Genomic DNA, 24,966 nt, shown 5'->3' with positions numbered 1-24,966 from the left:
GAACACCCATTTATATTGCCACAAAGAAGACAACCATGTGGTTCTCCCATCTTTGTGTCCTCCCGCGCATATCTGTCTGCCTCACACTCCTTTTCTAAGAATAATGCAAACACATCATACTGTCTGACTGGTTTACTTCATGTTATATATTATGTCTTACTTTTAAAGAGGAGGCTCCAGGATGCAATAGATAATTCAGCATATGAACTGACATGAATGGCAGCAGAAGTCAGTGAGTGGTGTCTGCAAAATCAAGACTAAGTCTCCCTACCAGAACAGAAAAGAAGGACATGTCTGAAAGGAAAACCAGCTCCTTAAAAACCTTCAGCTGAGGGTTTCAGAACCACAGCATGACTGAAAACACCTGGACCTTATAGAGGCCAGTGTTCAACACACTGATCCAACGTACACATTCATAAATATAGGCTTTCTCACGAAAACACACAAATGCAGGCAAACACAAATAAAAGGAAATGCCACTTTGAACACACGCACTCACAAAAACTCTCACACATAGAACTTGTGTCATCTTTTCCACGGTTGCCTAACCCTCTCCACATAAGTAACATTTTTATCTTCTTAAGTGCAATAAAATACTACACAAAGGTTACAGAAATGGACAAGACCCAAAAAAATGCTCTGCACTCCTAAATAAACTTCCCCTCTGCTCTCTGTGGGATCCTCCAGTGGAAAAACATCTTTTCTGCAGACATTTAGTTGTTTGTACAGGTATTAGGCATGTCTGCAGGTTTGCACTGGACTGTTGCTGGGATGGGTGACTGGTTTTACTGGTCTACCTCAATTCACCTCATTGTTAGCTATGGAAAAGGAGAAAGTGAGTGGAACGGGTCGATCGCGACTCAGTGGAATTTTTTTTTTTTTTTTTGGGGCGGCTAACCTGAAAACAACTTCCTCAGGACTGTCCCTGTGATTGCACATAATGTCCTCACATTTATTTAGTGTACAACGTCCACTCTATATGCAAAAGTAATTTATCTTTATGCCGTCATTCTGTTACATTTAGAGTATTTTGGGTCCAACGCCCAGAAAAAAAAAAAAGTTTTCATTCAAGAATGTGTGTTTTGGATTCTGGCCATCAAATGCAGTCACACTAAAATGTTATTAAAAAAAAGGTGACATGGTGAAATACCTCCATCATTTAATTTGGTCTCATTAGACTTGCCCCCAGGGTTGATGGCAGACCCAATGATATGTATCAGGTTAACTCACTGTTTTGGTTCATGTTAGCTTGTTTTTGTAGTCGGATGACTCGTTTGGTGTTCCACAATTAATTAACAACTACAGCACTACTGACGTTTTAAATGTCTGGATGGAAATTAGTGCTCTTTTCACAAATTATTATCAAAGGTTTAATTATGTGCCTTTAGCACATCCTACACATCCAAGGAACTCATTTTTTCAGAGGAGATGATGAATCAGGATCTGAATTTTGTTTGCAGACAGACTAATGCTCTCCTTTTTTTTAATGGCTGCCTTTGTCAAATAGAAAAGTCCATTCAATAAAATGGTTAAAAAAGCTAAGCAGACATATTGAGGGCACTTTTTCATGATGAAGAACAACCTTTATTCACAAAAGTGTGGGACATTTTTGTTTTTAAATGCTAAATCCTTTAGTTATTAATCTATTTGATGGAGTAGGCAATGGTTTTTCTTAACTATACCACTCCAAAAGTGCCAGTAACAGACTGAAACAAAGTTAGTAAACAAGCAAAATAAAAAAAGGGTTGTTTTTTGATAACTGAATAACTAGTTATAACTAGTTTTTTTTTAGAAAAATGCATTACAGAGTAAAAACGTTTGAGGTCATTTCTGTGTTCCAAATCAATCACGTTTCCAGCTGGCACTATAAAGTATGAGGGAAGTCATCAGGTCACTGTGACCAGTATCGAAATATTACTTCAAGGTTTATGTGGAAAGAATTGCTGACCTCTTTTGAGACATTTTGCAAAAATATTTCTAAAAACTACAAAATAAAATAAAAATGTTAAACCTGTTTATGCTCAGAGGTCTATCTCAGCTGTCAACAAGACAGAAAGGGTACATCATTAAATAAAGGGACTTTTGTCAGTTGAAACATGTAGATAATCCCAGATTATAGAATTGTAGTGATTACAATCAGGGAGTTGAAAAACCTTGAAAAGTAATGTAAAATACACAACTTCAAAAGGGTTAAAGTAAGGCTCTTTTTTCAATCAGAAATGAGGAAAAACGATAACACAATGAATAAAAAAAAGGCACCAATGTTGTTTATTTTTGCTGTGAGGCCGAACATCTTTATCAATGTTTTACATTTGAGCTTTGTTTTTAGTTTTTTTTTTGTTTCTTTTACGTTACAAAGTCAATATGGAACATTTTTTGCTTTTTTCCCCATTTGTTTTTCTTCTTAATATCTTTGAGATGAAATTATTCCAGTTTTAATTCAGACAAAATTGAATTGCACAATACTACAAAGTGGCATTATCACCGCTGTATTTAATAAATGAAATACAGGAAGACAGACATTTCTAAAGAGCGTCAAATAAAAGTGGTTTCATCTTACTCCCTATCATAGCATGTTTAGCATGATCTTAGCATAGAAGCAACTCATGCATCATGTTTTAGCATAAGTTTTGTTTTTTTATAAATGCAGTAAATGTTCTTTACCTGATTTCTGAGCTAAAGTAGCAGTAATTCCAACCGTAAGAAGTCTTTACTCATGCTGTTCTCAGCAATGTTTAATGGAGATTTCCATGTAAGATGAAAACTCGGAAAAGATTCTTTACATCATAATAATCTATATGGTGCATTTTTGCATTTGTCTGCACAGGACAAGAGACATAAGACCCAAGGGAGTCACATGTCTGGGTGAAAGAAAACCTCGAACTGGTTCTCTCATTCTGCTTGACAGTCCAGCCAATCACAACCTTTTCCTCAAAGTCTGAATTGTGTGTGTGTAGGTATATGTGTGCGTGATTGCATACGGACTTGAACACACCACCAACCCAGTGCCAGAACCTATTCATCAGGCCCTCATAGCTGGGTCCTGTCAACCTCCAGCCCTAGGCCTGTAGGCCTTAAGCCAGGAGTTGGAGTTCTGGGCTTCCCGCCAGTCTGTCATGGTGCTGGGCCATGAGCCAGCCTTCCATCAGCTTTGATGTGAACTGGATTGCCAAATGGCTGAATAAGGGTGGCCCCTCAGTACAGGAGTTACACAGCAAACTGTGTGGGTCAGTGAGCTACCATAAGCAGTCAAGAATGGCTCACACAAACCTGCATATACCAGAAGTTTGTGTTTCCAGGTTTCAGATTTTTTTATTTTATTTCCACAGTTTATACACTAAAAGAATTAACACATGAAATATTTTCTGATAAAATCAAGTGGATTCAATAGCTTGATTTGGATGTTTTTCAAGAACCCAGTCTAATTATGATTAAACACCTTTTTTACTGCTCCACGTGCTGAGCTGTGATTTGTCAGATTTTCATCAAGCTGAAGACTCAAAAACAACCAATTATGGAATATGAATGAAGGATTATATTGGAAGGAGAGATGAGAAAAGCAAAGTTGTGTTAGGTTTTAAAGTTGTTTGCCAACCTTTGAATGCATGGACAGGTTGACTGTGCCTCATACAACACAAACACTTTACTCAGTAATTAACAATCATCACTACATAACTGACAGCAGTTCTACTTAAAATGAAATTGAAAATTAGAAAGCTACTCTATCTATCCGCAAGAATATTATCCAAAAATCTCTGTTGTTTTCAACATTTTCTGTCTTATTTGCACCAAAATGAATGATTCTCAGCTGGCCTTCACTTCAGTTGTTATGCAGAATCCTTTATTCAGTCTGAGAGGGACAATCAATCTCTTCCTGTGAGGTCAGACAACACAGCCAAATTATATCTGACAAAAACAGTTAATCAGGTTATCAGAAAAGCAATTAGCATGCCTAAAAAATGTACAGTATAGGTGAGTTGTTTTACCGAGCATTTGCTGAAGAATTGCAGCATAGACTTCAAGAAAAAACTTTTTTTTATTCCTACTTTACAAGAAAAAAAAACTTCTCTCATAATTAGTGGAAATTCCATGGCTTCCCAAGCTTTGCATTAAGGAAAGGCACAGTCCGTGGGAAATAGAAATGCTCCTTGCAGAGCCGTGTGGAGGAATGGGACACTATTCACCTTTAAAAAGGAGTTAGTTTTACTGGATCAAGCAGGACTTCACCTGCTGCCTCCATTTTTCCATATGCACTGCTGTGGATTCTTTAACCACAAAGGGTTCAGTGTAAATCCCTCCGTTTAAACACCTTATTTCATTAAGTGCTTTTTAATGAGGGCACTAACTGGCCAAGGTGTCAGTCATCGGGAGGAAGATGGCCAAAATTTAATGGAAAGGATGTCTTTCTGTGGTCTATATCCTTTTTCCTGTGGTGGTTAAAACTTTGATGAGTGTATATGACAATTCGTCCTTATTTCTCCTTTCAAGTGCATCCTGCCTGAACCGTGTGGGTGGGTGAACTGACAATAATGGTGTTCTCAGTTTCATGATAGCATGACTGAACCTTTATACAGACTCACAGTAATAATATGGTCCATTTCCCGTGTATATTTTCATCATAGCAAATTAGCGAGTTTTCAGGTTTTACATCTCAGCAAGTGAACGCTCAAAAGCCCAGTCCTCTGGAGGAATGCACACAGAGTTATCTTAGACTTTACAACATTCTGCGCCTTTGCAGGCTTTCCTCTTTACCTCCTCAGCGCTCTTCTTTTGGATATGGTAGCTAACCTCTCAAATCTCTTCAATAAGAGCCACATTTTCAGTTTGCAGCATGAACGTTTTTCTTCCACTTGCCAGCCCTTCACGCTCTTCAAATGTATTTATTTGATTTCAAAGTTCTTTATTAAAAATCAGTTCAGTGCTTTTCTGCTCACCTAAATGCAGTTTCCACTTCTAATAGTTGTACTTGAACTTCCCTGCAACTGTCACAGCTCTAAGATCTGACTATCCTTTTGCTTGTTGTCATGCTCTGTCATATTGTTGGCTTTCGCTGGGGAACACTGGAGTCACACTGCTTACTTTTCCTGACATTTGTTTTGCAGATCTTGAAGCTCCTGCTGGAGAGCTCCAGTATTCCCCTGTAAAGACTGAAAATGATTATATAGCACTTGTTTGCTGCAGGGGTTCTAGGCATAAATCTGTGAAGCTTCTGAAACTCACTTTCCACAACAGAGTTTGCTAAACATTTTGATTGCTAATTTTCTTCTGATGTATTGATATTTCAATGCAGCTGCAAACAGGTTCCTGATGTTCATACTAGTTTATTTTTTCCCTTTTTTTTTTTTTTGATAAAAAAAAATATTTAATGGCCTTGTGGTTAGAGTGTCCGCCCTGTAACTGGAAGGTTGTGGGTTCAAACCCATGCAGTGTCACACCAAAGACTTTAAAAATGGGACCCTCCCTGCTTGACACTCAGCATTGGGGGGTTGAACCACCAAATGGTTCCCGAGCGCGGCTGTGTCTGCAGCTCACCGCTCCCCAGGGGATGGGTCAAATGCGGAGAACAAATTTCGCACACCTAGGTGTGTGACAGATAGTGGGACTTTTATTTTTCTAATATTCTGCCTTCATGAAAACTACCTTTTTTAATGTTGTAATTACCATTTATTTGTACTTTGTGCTGGTGGGGATTTCTTGGATTGGCCAGGTCAGTTTAGTATTCCTTTGATGTTCTTAGATTAAAATCTGTTCAACATCCAGATGTTTTAGTCTTTCACAGCCCAACATTTTGGGTTCAGTTCTTGAATTACTTACAGCTTTTGATCATTTGGTTTGGCTCTGAGAAGTGTACTACTAGAATGTTCTCTCTTCTTCAGAAACAAAAGATTTTAGATAACAGCAATGCAGCTGAGATTTTATGATGGAATCTACATAAACCCATATAATAATGTAGCTCCATCTCAGAACGGCCTGCATTAGAAATTCATAGTTACTTCACCCACCTGTTCACCAAACTTTACAATGATGTTATGCATGAAAAACTGGGAATATACTCTTTATTTATACTTAAAATACAGCTCTTGAAAGTGTTTGTGCTTACAATAAAAACAGTTATTATCAAAGGATCTGGAAAGAGGTGAATAGATTCATGTTATTTAGCTAAACAATACCGAAGAAAAAAGAGAAAAAGTTAAAAAGTTAGTCAGAGGAGGTCACAGTAAAATATATTCCAATGTTGAATGTTAAGAGAAAAGAAAAGAAAAACAAATCTGGATGCATTTTGACTTTGGTTCCATATTTCTTTTGGTATGGATTTTCTAGCAGTTTCTCAGTTATTGCACAGTCACTGCTTTGTGACTCCAGGCAAAGAATGCAAAGATTGATTTCTCCATGCACGCAACATTTCACCATCCCCAACACAGCTCTGAAGACATGGAGCTTATTTTTCTTTTCTTTTATGGATTTTTTTTTTCATTATCATCAGAAATCTAAAAAACAAAGATCAAAATCATTGACTTTTTTTAATGGAGCTACTTTACAGTTTAGTCATCTGAGTGGCAAAGAGAGAAAGCACTAACATTTAAAAAGTCAATAATCCAAGCCACTCTAGCTCAATCCATTTCAAACAAATTTTTGAATAGCTTTTTTTAAAATGTGATAACAAAAAATACTCCCAAAATAGACCAAGAATGGCCAAAAAAATATATTTCCCCCTTGAAAAATAAGTTACCTTCTTTTCAAAACAAGAATCTCAGAAAACCAAAATCACAGAGAGCAAACCAGTTCAATGCTGGGTCAGAGAGGAGAGAAAAGACAAGGATGAAAAGGAAAATACTAAAAGACATGTTATAGGTAGAAATAAACAAGTAATCAACTAAGGGAATGGGTCTATAGAGAGGGAAGTAAAGATAAAAATCACTTATGGAAAGTCATCAGGGCAAAATCCTTAGTGAATTGCAGTATAGCAAAGACTAAGGAGCATAATCAGTGGCATGGATCAGCATTAGCAATGCTACTCAAATTAAATCTTTGACAAAAGGTACTTTAGAGGTGCAGAGATTGTCTCACAAACAAACTCAAGAGGGGAAAATGGTTCAACAGTGAAAGACCCCATAAGGCTCTGCCAATTCATAGAAAATCAAGAAACATTGAAATGCCCACCACATGGAAGAAAAGAGCTATGTTGAAAAATATGAAACTATAATAACTTGATGGGATCTGAGGATGTCAACATTTTTCTGTGAAAAGAAATATTTAAACTGGAAGCCAATTGAATGGAGACCTGGAGAAACCTGATCCATTAGTTTCAATAAATGCTTGGGTGCACCTACAAACAAATAGACCAAATGAGCCTAAAGCAGCCTAAGTGTTTGTTCTTCTATATTCAAATGCTCACTAAAAGCTTTAATCTTCTACTTTTGTTTATGTTAATTTTATGAGACTAGGATTTTATAGAGCGATATAAAACTCATCTTTAGTTCAGAAGAAATTCTTCGCTGCTGCATTTGACAAAAATACTACAGGTCCTGATCTATCATCATGATTGGTTAGTTGACAAAGATACTTACAAATATGAATATTATTACAATATAGGATGACTTGTCTTACTTTATTAAAATATTATGCTTTTTAAATCTCATTTTATTTAAAGGTAACATTTTTTATTTACAGAAAAAACTATACACCCAAAGTTGGAACAATTCTAAAAACATAACAAAAGACAGCTAAGTAACCGCTCTGCTTTATTTATTACCAGAACTGTGCTGATGCCTGAGCAACCCCAGAAAATCCACACTAGTGGAAGCCATAATGCTGACCGACAGAATCAGTCAGCATCTAACAACCTTGCATTTTGCTCTCTGTAAAGTAGAACTACAACTTTACTGTGAAAAGATGCTGCTGTTGGACTGCTTATAATCATGTCCCACTGTGTGATATTATGCTCATGCTCTTGCCATAATTTTGTGATGAAAACAAAATGGAAATGCAATCTGAATCGACTCTACATGACAATTGAGCAAAGCAGTAGAATGTTTAATATTTTTTTTTTTTAGGGGCTGCACGGTGGCGCAGTGGTTAGCGCTCTTGCCTCACAGCAAGAAGGCCTCCGGTTCAAGTCCCAGCTGGGGGACATGAAAAACAACATCAACAGGGGGACCTTTCTGTGTGGAGTTTGCATGTTCTCCCCGTGCATGCATGGGTTTTCTCTGGGGTCTCCGGCTTCCTCCCACCATCTAAAAACATGCTTCATAGGTTAATTGGTCACTCTAAATTGTCCATAGGTGTGAGAGTGAATGGGTGTGTGTTTGTGGACATTCTACCCTGCGACAGACTGGCAACCTGTCCAGGTTGTCCCCTGCCTTCGCCCACAAGTGGCCGGGATAGGCTCCGGCAGCCCCGTGACCCCGAAAGGGAAAAACTGAAAGAAAATGAGTAGCATGTTTTTCTAAAATCAAATGAATACCCTGTAATATAACAGTCATTTTTTGTATTGAAAAGGAAATTACATACTTCAGTACCTAACAAAGGTGAAATATTTACTGCACCTGTTATTATAAACTAAGACATGTACAATGCCACATTTTCTAAATTCATCCTTAAAAGGGATGTAGTCTGTCACTCAACCTGTGGATAGTTAGCTTTGACTAGAAGTGTGAGAGCATCACTCAATTGACAGTGATGCATGAGACATCCATAAAAACAAATGAATGTGATGTCTTTTATTAGCAGTAACTCTTAGTCACCACCACAACTTAATAAAGAAAACTCAATAAAGAAACTGATCCAGGAGCAAAAATGGGTGGAAGATGTAACTGTGCTGCTCCAGCTCATCTGCCCTATCCGTTCCCGACTGTGGTGTTACAGTTTATTGCTCCAACCTTTTGCTCTAAAACATGCAGCTGCAATCATAAATGACCTCAAACTAAGCTCTGTGGAGAACTCTAATTTGTCCCTTTGTAGTTTTACAGCAAAAGCCAGGAAATGGAGCATTGTCTGTTCTGGCCCGAGCAGATAAGCTTTACCAGCGCTTGTGTAATACTTTAGAAAAAAACACTGAAGTGTTTTCTCCATGAATGGTTGCACGGCCCCTTGTGTAATGACTGTTTTATTTGGGCCATGTTGTAAAATGGCTCACTTATATCCATATAAAACCTATCCCAGCATTAATTTGTCATAATGTGGAGTAGTAACAAGAGGGTGTACACAAAAGATCAAACTAAGATTGTGGAGGAAATTTATTATATCATCATGTGAAACCTGATATTTTACAATGTAGAGGAAGATTAGTTCAACTGTATCCATTGAATAAAACGTTTTAATACATTTTTTTATTTAAAACAATTCAAATCAATTGAAATTGTCAGCTTAATTTAAAATAGTCTATACTTTTATGAGGCCAAAACATAGAGATAGGTTCTGTGACTCTTGTCTTTATAGACCATCATCTTTTTAGTATTTTGTTGAATGACTAAAATCAGCAATTGCTTTGGTGATGTCATATTGATCCAGATGCAGTAAAACAGGCCCCAACCATTGAATCCCCACCACCTTTCACCAAAAAAACAAAGCATAACAAAAAAAACCATTGTGTCTGATGTTTTGGTTGGTCTTATATTAATATTGTAGACAAACGACAATTCATTTTAGAGCAGCAATCATCACCAACCAATCATGCAAAGTGTACACTGCAAAATGAGGTAGCCTAAAACCGTGAAAAGAAAAATCCCTAGAAAGTAGTAAAATGATCTTTCCATACCTCAAATATTCCTAACTTTTATGTGAAAAGAAATCTTATAACCCTTGTGCTATCCTAGGCACTTTAACATTGGGAGTTGGGTCATCTAGACCCACTAGACAGTGCGCTGAACCTTTTTTCTTCAATGATTTGTGATCTTCACTGGTGTCCATGGATTACATGAAATCTTTCCACCTTTATCCACCTTTCGCACCTTTCGTCATGGTAGGGGGAACATGTCAATGTAAGGGTGGGGTCATTTAAGATAGCACAAGGGATAGTAAGATATCAAATCTAGAAACAATGACAGGATAAAAAAAAGAAATATTAGCAAAAAAGCTAACTGCAAGATAGAATTGCTTAAAATTGAATGTCATTTAGCCATTTAGAAAGTTTTCTTCCTTAGTACTAAACAATGTGTTTGTATTATGTGAGTTTTTAGTGTTAAGTGTTGTTTATTTTGATTAAAGTGACAAAAAACTAGTGTATAAAATGAAAATGACTCATTTTGGAACAAAATGTTAACAAAATGAGGACACGATTCAAGTAACTGCTGTACAAGTAACTGTTGGCCCATCGTAATAAATCCTCATAAAATCTCAAACTAGAACTTATTCTTAAACTTCAATCTGTTTTGTTTCCAAAATAATGACAATGAATACCAGTCTAAATTTTCAACATTTATACAAGATCCTTAAAATGGAATCAAAAATTGTAGTGCAATTTGCGTGTTCTACTATCTTAAATCAAGTGATTCTTGTCAAGAGTAGAGCAAACTGATTTTGACTCATTTTAATTATTTCCTGCTAAATTCTAGCTCTCAATGAGACAAAGAATTCTCAACTGCACTGTGTAGGGCAAGGATAAAACAACTTTAACCCTTGGGCTATCCTCTGGGGTCAAGATGACCATTGACGTGTTCTCCCTACCATGACAAAGGTGGATAAAGGAAGAAAGATTTCATGTAATCCATGGAAACCAGTGAAGATCACAAATCATTGAAGAAAAAAGCTCAGCGCACTGTCTAGTGGGTCTAGATGACCCAACTCCCAATGTTAAAGTGCCTAGGAGAGCACAAGGGTTACACATGTGTTTATCTGCTGTTATAATTGTTCCCTATTTTTTATACAAAAAGTTGACTGTTATGTACAGTCCCCAAACTAAACTCTCTGACAGGTGGAATCCTAGGTTCCCCATAAAACATACACCATATGACAGGTATAAAAATATTCACCCACATCAGCTGTCTAAAGTAGCAAGGAAGAACGTTCGATAAGGATTTTCATGTCCAGAGTTCTGTTTTGTTTGAATATTTGGAAGTATTAGAGCCTTTTTCTTTGTGTGTCAGGTATGGCACCTGTGTGTTAGCAGATTAAATCCATTCACCCACCCTTCTATATTTTCAATGAGCTCTTCACCTGTATTTGTGATTGTACAGCAGTCATTAAGTCTTTAGATGGATCATCCAGAATGACTTGACCCAAATGTTCACAAAACAATACATCTCAGACAAGGCTGCTGTTAAGAGCTTCAGTTTTGTAAAAATTTTCACTTGAACTTAAAACAAATAAAAATAAAAAATCTTTTATGTCTCCTCCTACCCAACTCCGTATGGAAACCTGGTGTCTTACTTGCCTTTTTGGCCTGTGTGACAAAAATCAGAAATGTAAACACATGTCATGATGCTGAAAAGTATGTACAAACAGGACACACACACCTGCTCAGCTGCACTCACACAGGGTCAAAGGTCAAGTCTGGAATGTGCTTCTACACTCTGTATCATCTTACAAGTCTAAATATTGGTCAATTTCAGAAGCGTTTACACTGCAACCTTAGACCTACACTTTTCCTTTTTCAAGTTTTTTCTTCTTCTCTCAGTTAAATGCGTTGCTACCAGCTTCTAATTTAGCCTTTCAGTACTCATTGTTCTGCTTTTCCTTTGAAGCACACGGACAGTATTTGGCAATGTATAGCATGCATAAGCATGTATTTTAATGGAATTCCTTTCTATATTATCCTGGTAAAAGATAGTTTACTCTGTATTGGTAAAAAACACAAGAAAACAACTTCAATCCTCTGTCAAATTCTGTAGCTCTAGAGACAAACATTGTGCTTCACTTCATACCTTTACAGTTGCTTTAATGGCTTAGACCAACTGAACCAAATTCTGCAAATTTGTGAAAAGACTGAATACAAAGAAAGTCTGTAATGTTGCTAAAGTTTGAGAGAAAAATGGATCATACTTGGAGGTAGTAGGCAAAAGTATTTCAAAGATTAAATAATTAAGAGACAAATATGCGTTCAGAAATAAAATGCTTTAACCAAAAGGGAAAAATAGGCATTGGTAAATACATTTCAGTTGGTTTTACATTTGATATTTATTGAAACAACAGCACAGTGAGCCAATTTCCAAAAAGTAACAAAATATTAGCTACAACACATTATGCCTAACAAAGGTCAGACTCATAAAGAAGCTTATAAATATACATAGTTGAAGTGACCGAGTTTGTTGGTAATCATGAAGTAAACAGAGTGGTACAAGAGGCTTATGGACATGTTCAAATCTGATCATGTGAAAATCAACACGTGAAACCGTAACGCTTAACATGAGTGAGAGGAAACATTTTCTTCAGAACCATAAGGTGCATTTCCCTTTAAAAAAAAAAAAATGGTGACGAGCCTCATTAGGGAGAGCCAAATTTGTGAACACAAAACTCAAGGGCATCAAACTCAAAAACATTTCCATTATGGAGACAATAGTTTCCTTTCTTGAAGCCTAAAAAATGAATATCTGGTTAAGAAGAAAAAAAAAAGCACAATTTACTGATTGGCTGGATAGACATACTATGTACAAAGAGCATTGAATATTTAACCACTGTAACCAAAACATTGCCCGTATAAAATCAAACCATAAGTACTGTAAAGTAATGTTAAGTGGATACTTTGAATTAATAAGAAGAAAATGTAGACTATAACATGAATAAATGGAGAACAGCTGAACAGAGGTACTGTACTCTGTATCAAAGTGCATGACGATGGAGGGCTTGTTGCAGCACCTGGGGAGTATTAAAGCTTCTGGTAAATGGCCCAGTAACCCCCACCCCACCCCCCACCCCCCTAAAAAAGAAGAAAAAAATTGCCCACTTGTTTAAACCTCGATACAGCAAGGACTCACAAACCAACAGTGTCCTTTGCAGTACTTGTGGTTAAAGAGGACAAGTATGTGACGGCTGGGTTGAAATTGCTCCTGCGAAGACAAACCCACCACAAGCATTCCTGTCCCGACACACAGTCCTACTTGAGCATCATGAGCCAAAAATGCCACAAAACCCCCCATGCTTTTTTGAAAACTGGCAGCACAGTTTGATTCATTATTGACATTTGAAAAAACAATGTTTTTTGAGAAAAAAAAAAAAAGAGAAGATTTTTAGCAAGTTTTAGGCACTCAAAGAGTTAAAAATACAAGGAAGCAAAACTTGCTGGTAACAACTGGGCAAGAATAAAACATAACTATCTTAAAATAAATATTCAACAATACTCTCAGTTTCGGAAGACAAAAAGTATTTATTAATTTTTTTTAAAGAATGTCTTTTTGCAATGACATAATTGTTTAACTCTATAAATATAATTTATATAGTTTCTTTCTTCCATTCTCACACTGTGAACACCCACTGCAAGCCAGCATTCCCTCTCACTTGCAGACGAACTGGTCTACGGTTTTGGAGCAGCGCTTGCACTTGACGTAGCAGCACCAATGGAACTTGCAGTGGCAGCGCTCCACAATCTCTGCCTTGAATTGGTCGTAACCCCTGCCGCAGCACATCAGCTCACACCCATCCATGCCCTCTGAGGTCTTGTTGCAAAGGCGCCCAACTGTGCCAAGGGAGCCTGTGCTTTGGTTCTTCAAGCAGTAGTCTGGACTGGGGTCTATGTACACCAGATCATCACCTGTGGGCGCGTTGAACTTACTGTGCATCTGCACCATTCTTCCACGCGAGTTGAGTTTCATGGCTGCAGCACTATCGTACTTCTCTTTCAGCAAATCGCCCACCTTGCGGAAGTCTGCCAGCTGCAGCCAGCAAGTCTTTAGGCTGCAAGATCCTGATACGCCATGGCACTTGCAGGACGCATGGGCAAGCTCCAACACCGCCTTGAAGGGTGGAGAAATGGGGGGGTTATTGTAGAAAAAGTGATGACTCTTTCTTGGAAAAGTGCTAAAATATCACATGCCCTAGTCACACATGCTTTATATTCTGAACTTGTCCTTTCTGTGTGATTATCCCTTTAATATGGTGCTCATATGGTCATAAGGAATCACTTTTCTACAGAGGACAGTGTTATCCTGTCTGCGTCTCCAGTGGTTCACAGAATAAAACATTGTCCACTCATTTGTTTAACTTAAAAGCCTACAGTCTGGCAACAGATATCTGGCATTATGTTTCTTTTGAGGTGGGTTCAAGATGTTTGAAAAGGAAAAACCCCAGATTTGTCTCCAATGACTCCATCTTCCAACAGATCAAAGCCTCACGGGGATGGAGCAGACAAAGCTGTTCCCCAGCTGATCAGCCAAGATCAATCTAACTGACCTGGATTGCCTGACTTCTACAAAAGTCTTACTCTTAATTACCTCTTCTCATTTTGAATCTAAGGATTTTTATGTATAGCTCATCAGATCAGCATCTCTATGAGCAAACTACTGGCAAATCTTACCCTCCTTCCTGCTTCATTGTTGTGAAGATTCATCAGCTTCCGTGCGCTTTCATATGAGCCTTTCAAAGGGGTCTTCTCTCGCTCACGTGCGTCCACGAACTGCTTGGAGAACCTGCAGCCGTAGTCAAGGTTATCTCCGCAGCCGCCCCACAGCCAGTCTCGGGGAAGATCCTTCGGACGGGCCGCACGACTGCACCCACAACTGTTGAGCTCCCCTTCTCTGCAGGCACGGCTCACAGCGTTAACAACCCCTGCTGCGCTGATGGCATACATAAATGCGGTTTCTCGACTGCCTGCAGATATAAACAAAAGAACCACCATCAGCTCACACAAAGATCGGTGAAAGTGTCTCAATGACCCTCTGTCATTTGACATTAATAACTTTCAGAGTCAATTTGTGTGCTGGGATTTTTTCCTTAAATATCTGTGTGGCGTCATGAAATGTGATGTCATATAACAGCATTTACCCATTGCTTAAGGCTACAGAGCACTGGAGTCAAGTGCTGGAGGCTCATCATCAACATGTTGGACAGTGTAATCTAGTTTGCTGTTGTTGGGCATACGCCAAGGAGAAGAAAGTGCCCTCAAGTGACAAAAAATACTTATCAACAAGCAGCTGCTGTTTTTCCAAATTGGTAGTGACATGTACCCTTTAACATTATCTGTCATAACTGTGCAAGTCTGGAGCCAATGCTCATTACCTCCCACTCTTTCTCCTTTGCAACATTTCACTTTAGAGACAAGAGTTTGAGACAAATACACACAAACTGTCTATAGTAAGTATACACTGTCACTCCAGAAAGCCACAGATAACTGAAACGAGGAGATATGACCAAAGAAGAAACAGACGACCAAACTATGAGGCTTGAAAGTAAAAAGAAGAGCGCGCAGCTCTCGTGTGTCTCATGGGCCAAAATTTTTTGTGAATGAAATATCATGACAGTAGCAGATGATTAGAGAAAGACAGATGGGGGAACAAACAAGACTCACTGAAGTAAAAAAGGTCAACAGGACAGAAAGTTGGACATTTCTATTTAATCCCTAATAATAAAGGAAAGTAGAGAACAGAAAAATGAAAAAGATAAATCGAGGATTCCTTTGGCCTCAGATGCTCAAATGGGGGAGAATAACAGAAAAGAAGTGGGAATCATGGGATTTATTTGTTAAATGCAACACTAAATGAAAAAAGGGACCATTCACACTTAATGTTCTAAATACCAGCAACCAGTGCTGAACTTTTTTCTTGGCCACACAGACCCGGAGGACAGGTTAGGTTCATATATGTGACCATCAGCAACATTTGGTTTTGGACAAACTTAAAATATGTGCGGATAATGCAACAATGGGCTGCATTGCGTGTGGCCACCATGAATTTTTTGTATCCACTTCTGTGCTTGGTTGCATGTAGATACGTGTGACTAACATCTGCCTTTAAAGAATTGCCAAAAAGTAGAAATGTGTTCAGCACTTTCGTTTCGTCTCTACACCGCAACCTGAAGAAAACAAGGACCAGGCATGGCGATGTGTGAAGGAGGACATATTTACATTGCCTAGAATAGCCTGAGATAAGTTTGTTACTGAGGAGTAAGAAAAATGAAATATCTGCTCCTGGTAATGTTTCTGTGATTTGTGGAGCTGATGCCTGCTGCATTACAGACATAGAGAGAAAGATCACACAAAAGATTTGCTTGACGCTTCCACCGATGAATATCCATCAACACATGTAAATAAAGTTGTTGGTGCACTTATGTTATTTAAAGAAAAAACAGCAAACGTCACTTCAAAAACTTATAAGTGACAAAAGTAAATAATACCAAAAACAGTTGTGTTAAGTTTGAGAAGTGTGTTTAGCCCCCTAAGTGCCTCATGCTCCATGTTTTACAGTAGGGAAGAAACCATTTTTATTCCATGCTTCATTTTTGTGTCCATGCTGATGTGTCTTCATAAAAGTCTCAACTGTCCTAAGAACATTCTTTCAGAAGCTTTGTGGCTTGTCGACTTGCACTGTGGCAAATACCAGTCTAATTTTTGAATCATTTGCTTTCAACAGCCGTGGTTCTTCTTGGTCGCCTCGCATGAAACCCTCTTTGGCTCAAACAGCGACGAATGGACCATGATACACCGTGATCTTGGAGTTCACCTTCAAAGCCTTTGGAGGTGGTTCCGGGCTCTTGGTTCCCATTAATATCATTAGTCTCTTCAACGTGTCATCAGTTTTACTTTTGCAGCCACATCCATGGAGGTTGGCTACAGTACTGTGAATCTTGAATAATATATGCAGCTGTGGACCACAGAACATCAAGCTGTTTGCGGATGGACTAACAGGCTTTACCATTTACATCGATGTCAATGATTTTTCTTTCTCATCTCCTGACAGAATGCTTTGGTTACAGGGTTCACATGCAACTGTCACCTAACACCATAATGACTTCTCCTCACCCTTTAAACAAACAAACTGATTACAAATCTGAAGGGATGTAGTAACTGTAAGAAGCAGTTTAGTTTGAAAAGTCTCTATGGTCAAATAATTGGAAATATTTTTCCAGCCTATCAGTTCTGCTTAAGCCTTTTTGTTCTTTTAAATGTTGTTTTTATTCTGGTAAACCATGGGTGATTTTTAAAATTTCTTTTAATTAGTATTTTGTGTTGTTTTTGTTGTGCTTTTTTTTTTAATAAATAGCAGTTTACAAACAATTTTTCCAAATTTGCAATAGAAAACTTGTGAAACATCCCCAAAAAACTTTTTTTTTCTGATTTTTACCAGCAGATAAACATTAACCCTTCCTTATTGTAATGGCACAATGTTTCAATTTTATGACTTTTAATATCCACTTACAATAAAACAGCTGCAAATTAGAGAGCATTTACTGACAAACCAAATGTTGTGCTAACAATTTCCAAACATTTTCTCTTTTTTTTTTTAACAGCCTTCATTTTCTCACAGCATTTTGTGTTTGTAGCTTTTTTTTTTCTTTTACACTTAGCACAGTTCTTCCATGTTGACAACCTCTTACTTCTCTGTTATTAGAGTGGCCCAATTTGTGATAAAACAGTCAAAATAAACCTTTTTATAATGAAAACAGCAAAAAGTCAGAAAAATGATGGGAGAAAATAATAAATGTTGTTCACCCATGTAGTGATAGGCACCAACTCGTGTCTAGACATTTAATTTTGTCAGAACAGTTGACACCAGGGCAGCTGAGTTATGCCGATACTGTTATTACAACCTTAAATTGTTCATGAACTGCAAATTGTGGCTGTTCAGTACTGAACAACTGCAGAGATAAATTCAACTTTGTAGATTGAAATCAAACCTAAGAAAACATATGCTCAATTTTTTTTAACAGTTTACAATCTGAAAAATTATCAATCATTTTACTAGGTAAGGAAACAAACGCTCTTCCAGATTTCTTTAAAAAGAAAAATAAATCACAAATATGAAAGGGCACATGGCACATTTGAAGAAATCTAGAAATACAACACCATAACAGTATTTGCAATCAAAACAAATTTTGAATCTATGTTGATTACATGCCTAATTCTACTTATTATAATTTTTTGATCATTATCAGAAAACTTAATATTAACAAAAGTGATGAAAATAGTATGTAAAGCCGTTGGACTGAACACATCTCCAAATACACAAAAATCCACACTCATTGTACTTTCTTCATGTGCAAATACAGGGCCGTAGTTCACCATAGTTCAGGATATGTGCCTGTTTGGGTGTGTGTGTTTGTCTCTCATTCATCAGGGGAAAAGCAGGTTCTCTGCTTCCCTCCTGCTCCATAACAGAGCTGCTTTAGCAGGCCAAAGCCAGCAAACTCAGCCACCAACTCTGCACAGCTGCTCATCAGCAACACATATTTCTTTTTTATGCACATAAACACAGACTTTACATTAAAAAAGTTCAGAAAAGTAGGAAAATAGAGCATACATAAACTGAGCATATATACCCTGTATATATACCCTATTTACCTCATTTCTTACCTATTTGCATAACCCGTCCAAAAACAGAGGAGTTGTCCACTGTGCTGCAGTTCCAACGCCGATGTCTGAACTGATACTGGCACTCTCTGATGCCCGTTTTGGCACCTTCACCAATGTACTGCATGTGATCCTGGTAGAGCTGGCACAGCTTCTTCTGACCTGGTGACAGCCCCACCAGCTGGCTGCAGAGAGGCTGCGCCCCGATGATGTAGGCCTCTGGGATCAGCAATGGGTTCATGGCCAAAGACCTGAAGGGACATCGTTTTTTACTCATAAAGTCATGAAACACAAGTAAGCACGTTTTCAGGCTAATGTGATCATCATTGTCACTTAACCGGCGTTGAAAAATCTCTCAGCTTCGGGTATTTCATATTGCAATGTTTGACAACAAGTTCACTGTGTGATATTATCCAATAATACATAGACAATAATAAAAGACAACAATAGAAGCCAAATTGACTATTGCCTTTACTTGTCATCACTTTTAGTTCCCTTACATTTTATGACATTTTCTTAATGCAATAATGCTTTGAAAGTTAATTGTAGTCAGTAGTCTGTTAGTGAGAAAAACACACAAGCAGTTGAAAGTAGAGAGAAAAAAATTAAGGCAAACAAAACGTTTTTACTTCATTTTAAGAACTAAAAACAAATAAATAAAAATACTTTTTGACCATTTTTTTAAACTAAACATATGCTAAATATTTCAAAGCCATTAGAATTAATGAATAACCTATTAATTTGTCCTAAATTGCAACACTTAGTTTAACAGCATTGTCTGACGTTGTTTTTTTTCTTTTTGCTTTCAACTGACTGCAAAACGAAGAAAAATATTTTTTTTCATTAATTGGATAGAAATGCTAAAGATTACACACTTAACTGGCTGAGCCACAGGAAGGAAACAAAAAAAAATGTATTATTGTTATTTAATGTAAAAACAAACGTGCCGTTCCAAGACAGAGAAGAAAGAAGAGCGGAAAAGAGGGAACAGGAACAAACAAAGCTAGAGCAGAAAGAGGAGCACCAGGATGAGCATCTGGTTCCAGACCACAGGGCAATTAGAGTAACCCATCTCCAAGCCCCTTGAGAGACACAATTAGCCCTGAGTGTAACCTGACCGACAGAGGAAACTCTGCTGCAAGAAGATGGAATAATACACAAGCAGACAAGTAAAAAAAGAAGACACACACATGCAGAATGATGCTGTCTCACCCATCCAACATCCACTAAATCATTCACACCTGTTTGCTCTCCCAGAGAAACTTGCCCAGAGAAACGCATTGTTTCAAGAGACCTAATGCAAAGTTCTCAGCCGAGTCTATAATCTGCCAGTGATTTGAATTTTAACAAAGCAGCCAGGGAACTCAGTCCAACAGAGAAAGATCTCCTCCACGTTATAAATCGTCCTTGAAGCACTGATCTTCACATCCACATAAAACCCTCACGCAGGAATTTGTTGTTGAAGTGATTTATGCTCTTTTAGACAGACGGACAAAAATCTGGGACTTTATAAGTAAAACTGATATAATTGTCCTTTATCTCTAATGCAATAAGAGCAATGCACCCTGTTATTTCTCTCTATAGCATTAGAAGAAATTTACACTAAATTTATGTTCAAACACATGCCTCCAATCACAACATTTTGGGATTTCTATATTATTCATCATTTTGATTTGGCAGTGTGAAGGAATAAAACTAAAATAAGTCAAAGAGATGTTTCTGACATGTTAGTTGTATTATCTTGCATGTGGTGAACCTGAAACTGGCATTTTTCACCCAGCAAACAAGAGCCTTTTTTGATAAAAATAAGTCAGGTAAAAAAAAATTACAAAGTACAGAACTCTCACAGCGGCTTGAAATCTTTTTTGTTCACCGTTACTCTGTTTCAAAAATGCAGTAACTGCACCTCACCGCTGAGAGACACGTCCTCCACATCACAGCAGGGAATAAATAAATAAATATTGGAGAATAAATGAAAAAGAAATACGTACCACCAAGTGTTGGTTTCCACCACCACCACCTGCATGAGAAGCATGACGAGTGTAACAGCAAAGACACAGTGTCTGGAGTCCAATATTCTGCCGGGGGGCCAGCTCACTGGCCGACACACACAGCCCATTGCGAGATTCATGCTACCACAAATCTGTGGGGGGAACAGGACAGGATGTGTGTCAGTGTGTGTTTTTCCTTTCTTATTTTTATTTTACAGGCATATTTTATCACGGAGAATACAAAGTTTGAGCATGTCTTTCATTCAAGATCTGACAAAGAAACATTTGCTTTTTAAACACATTTTTGCACATCTGCATTGGCAAACGGCTCACGTGTGAAGGGACCCAGAGGCCACAAATGCTTGCAAAGCAACACCAGAGCTGTCATTTACCTAAAAGGCCTAAAGGTCTAAATGTGACTGATAAGACATTCATGCGGAGACGACACAATGATCATACAGCTGGGCATACATTCCTAACATTTCAGGGTTTGTACATTTAACACATGCACAAAAGCACACAGCCAAATGCCTTTTCAGATAAAATTAATGTTTGCAATGAATTTGTTTTTTTAAATACAACAATTGTCTCAACCTGTATAATAGAAATGACTGTGCTTTTTTGGCTGCTCATTTCACAGACAATTTTATTTATCGTTGGAAAGCTAAAGATTGTGATTTTCATTTTAATTTATATAGGTATAAATGAGTAGTGTATCTCAATTACTTTTTATTGTAATTATAATTTGGTTAATTAAGTATTTCAGTTTTATTCAAACAAGCTTATTTTTTTTATAAAGCAAAATCAATCAATATACGTAATGCCTTTATTCTTCTAGCCAGCGTTTATGCCCTTCAATGATGACTAACTGAGGTTCAGGCCGACTAGGGTTAACATTTTAAAAGATGTTTGCCTTTTCAAAGCTGCAGAGGATAAAAGAAAGAAAAACTATTTGCGAACCACTGCATGACTCTGACTCACAGTTTGGTTGCCAGTTAGGTAGAAAATGAGTTGAAATAATCACGCTGGAACTTGCCAGTGAATGTGCCAGCCTTTGAGTTGGGGCGTGTGTGAATTTTGGGACTGAGTGCAGCTCTAATTTGTTACGCTCCTTTCTTTTCCAGGGTTGAGTTGTGGAGACCCAGACCTGCCTAAAACTCGTTAAAGTCAAAGCCAAGTTCAACCACCGCGCGCGCGCATGGCAGACTCGCATGCGCGCGCAGTTTTCAGGTTCGGCAGAAATCTAAATGTTATTCTTTTTTACACATTAAATAATATATATAGAAAAGACTGGTTTGAAACGGTTTGCATGATAGAAAATGTAAATATGAAGAATTACATTTTAAAGTTTAAAATACAGAGTTTTGTGATTTAAAAAAATATAGATATAATTATTTTAATAGTAATAAGGAAAAAAAAGTTATTTTAGACATTTTGTCTGATCAACTGGTGAACATGTGTGTTTACCATGGGGTTATTTAAAATTCCTATTTAGCCAGGCTACAATTATTATTAGTGTTGATCTTGTAAGCTTTTGTTGTTAATATGTATCCTTTTGTATATTTAGTTATTTTTACTGTTGAAGGTTGCATTAATTTATTCTATTGTAAAGACTGAAAGCCCTGGACGTCCCAGGCATCGTAAAACCTGAGCGCACTGACCACTCTAAAAATCTGACCCCAGTCTGCACTAAATGCTTTTTTCTTTTTCTTTTTCGCCACTGAAAGCAGCATCCTTAACACATTTCCGGATGATAACATCCAGAAAACCATGGGCAACCATCAACCATCAGCAGAAATTTGGTCTAAAGCACGTAAGTCTTAAACTATTTTCACACATTCTTAATTAAAAAAGTATTTCCTGTAGAGAGCTGGTGGTTTTGTATGTGCTTGTTTAACATTCTGAAATTCTAAATCTGCATTTTATTAAAGAACAGCATTGTCGTATATTATACTCACTCAGTTAATGAAGGCCTTTTTTACACGTTTTAATGAAATTCAAATAAATTATGCTGGTAGAAAAACTATGAAAAAATAAACATCGAGCACTAATTAATTCCTTTTAAATCTTTCAAATCTTGTTTTACTTGGACTGCATGGAAAATCCATTTTTTTATAGACACTATGCGCCTCTAATCGCCCCAAACTGGTGCGCGCCTTTCTTAATGTTTCCAAGAATCCAGGAGGGGGAGCCAGGTGCAAAGAGTTACCCAGGACACAGCTCCGCGAGCACGCCAAATGTTCAGAACATCAAGCACGTCAAGTGAAAAAACTCATCAGAATATGTCATCATTCGTTTCAAACAACCTGCGGGTCATTTTTGATTAAGTCACTGTTGCAAACAACGGGACACTGACATGAGCCACTTTGAATGATTGTGGATGGCGGGGGCAGGGGGTGGAAGGCTGCAGCAGCATGTTTCACATTTCACATCTGTCAGAAACTTTTATCCACATCTAATAACCAGTGCTGATCCAATAACCGCATTCTACAAGATCAACTGGACTTGAGCTCAGAGAACAAATTGAATACTCACCAGGAGACGCGGCCAATCAGAAGTTGTTGATAATCCACTCTCTGGAGTGGAGACGAAATCAAACCAATAATTCCAGTGCAGCCCAGGTGGATTTAGGATATCCTTTAAGGTAAATTCCGTCTTCCTATTAGGCCCTCTTGAAGTGTCTAAAGTAGCTGAAGTATTAATCAAGTCAAAGTTGATGTCCTGGTGAGCACGGCGTCTCCAAAAATCTGATAGCTCTCCGTGCGTCAAGTAGCTTAGAAGTCTTGTGAAAAGCAGCTATAATTTTGTTTTTAAATTTAAGGCTAGAAAAATTTAACTTTTCAGTGCGTAACGGGTAAAGTGGCAATTAAAAACTACGGCAATCCAAGTACCGCTGGTTAAAAGGGATTGTGGTCCTTAATCTCTGATTGAAATCACCTTTATCCTGTCTATCCAGGTAAAAAACAATACCAAATAAAAACTCTTCCAATTGAAAATTTATAGACTCAAGAAGAAAAAAAAACAGTATAAAATCCTGCCAAGAAGAGAATAGAATCCAGCCGTTTCTGTGTTCAGGTCATAGCCTTTTTTACCTGTGGAACGATCCACACGGTGATCCACGCCGCAAACCATTCGTCAATTTAACTTCCATGCTGCAAAAACAAGAACCGCCGCTCAAGTTGAAGTTCAGCCAGAGTTACAGGTCTTCACAGTAAGTCACCCGTCTCCACTGGAGCATTAATTTAAAAAAAAAGAATCAGCCCCAAAAATGCATGCTCCAAAATCTACAAACAGTCCGTTTGGGTCGCGCGCTCGGTTCCACGGGGAGGAAAAGGACACGGTCTGTGGACAACTGCGGCTTTGCTTAGTCTCCGAGCGTGTCGTGCTCCCACACCGTGCGTATGCGCCTGTCTGTGCTGGTGCGCACAAAAGTATCCCTCCCTCTCTCACCTGCTCGGACGCAGCAACGGGGTTGAAGGGGTTGGGATGCAGCAGAGCGCATGCGCCTCGCAGCACAGCCAAATCTCCCCGTTTTCCAACTCTCAAAAAGCGAGAAATTTCAGCGGAGGGAAAACTTTAGAGATAGGAACGAAATAGAGGGACGGAGAGAGGGGAAAGGGCGGAAAAGGCTATAACAAAACAAGCTTCTCTATTACCTAAAATAAACTTATAAAGAACCCGAGGCTATTACTTTATCCATACCAGGCCAAAGTGAGGATTTTCAGCGGCTGCAGATCAGGTTACCACCTCAGTAGACTCTGGACAAGAGGGTCCAGAACCGTGTGCTTACACAATCTGCTTTCATCACTTGGAGACCTTGCGCACATTGCGGCACATCTATTTATAATCTCATGGCGCACTATCTCTAAACAGAGAGGGCGATCTGACAGTTTGGTCATTCTTGATGAGGCAGAGCTGGCTTGACCAAAGGTAGAACAATAAATAAAATAATAATAATAAAAAAGATGCGTGACAGACTCCCACCTGGATTAAGAAAACCACAATAGAATATCAATCAGGGAAAGGATTAAAACAGTAAAATTAATAGAAGGGGGCATTAGTCTGACTACCTGAGTGCATGCCAAAACACAGACTTAATATCAGGAAACCTCTAGGAAAAGAAGCAAAGTCAGCTTGGGTCCCAAATCAAGCTTTTGTTTTTAAAAGACCCAGTCCAATGAAAACAGTGTTTTTAAAATTTTCTTGTGACATTTTTCTCATGATGGAGGATATAAATAAACGAAATTAAGCTTAAAATTGATTGCATTTCTAAGTATTTCTTTATTAAAATCTTTGTGAGTCAGGAGCAGACACAAAATGCCATTGAAAAAAGCTTGTAGTTTTGATCTAGAAGCTACTACGGCAAGCCATAAGCTTGCCTTTCTGATGCATCTACTTGTAGGCAAATAAATCCATGTGCATCTTCGTTTTACTCATCTGAGCTGGTATTTGGCTCAAAACCTTGTTGCTCGGACCAGTAATATTAGGTTGGGGTTGTGAGGAGCTGTATAAGCTAGCGGGAGAGAGTGTAAACTGTTACTC

The 24,966-nt window shown here is 38.0% G+C and overlaps 1 protein-coding gene across 3 annotated transcripts; it reads right to left on the bottom strand.

The window, feature by feature from the left end:
- Window positions 1-12,095: 12,095 nt before the first annotated feature.
- Window positions 12,096-24,571, bottom strand: wnt5a (wingless-type MMTV integration site family, member 5a). Of its 3 annotated transcripts, none has more exons than XM_078950586.1 (6): window positions 23,517-24,571; window positions 22,960-23,114; window positions 20,425-20,576; window positions 18,437-18,684; window positions 14,447-14,739; window positions 12,096-13,886 (listed from the first exon to the last, which is right to left on the bottom strand). In XM_078950586.1, exons 1-6 carry the CDS (start codon window positions 23,554-23,556, stop codon window positions 13,428-13,430), a joined length of 1,347 nt encoding a protein of 448 aa, XP_078806712.1. In that variant the 5' UTR covers window positions 23,557-24,571; the 3' UTR covers window positions 12,096-13,427. The 3 variants fall into 3 exon arrangements, with proteins under 3 accessions (XP_078806712.1, XP_078806713.1, XP_078806714.1); XM_078950587.1 differs by having other exon boundaries at window positions 22,960-23,061; XM_078950588.1 differs by lacking the exon at window positions 22,960-23,114.
- Between the last annotated feature and the right edge of the window lie 395 nt (window positions 24,572-24,966).

This window comes from Oryzias latipes, chromosome 7, assembly GCF_053564925.1.
Source record: "Oryzias latipes strain Hd-rR chromosome 7, Olatipes_Hd-rR_3.1".
NCBI lineage: Eukaryota > Metazoa > Chordata > Actinopteri > Beloniformes > Adrianichthyidae > Oryzias > Oryzias latipes.
This window is presented reverse-complemented; position numbering and strand designations above follow the sequence as displayed.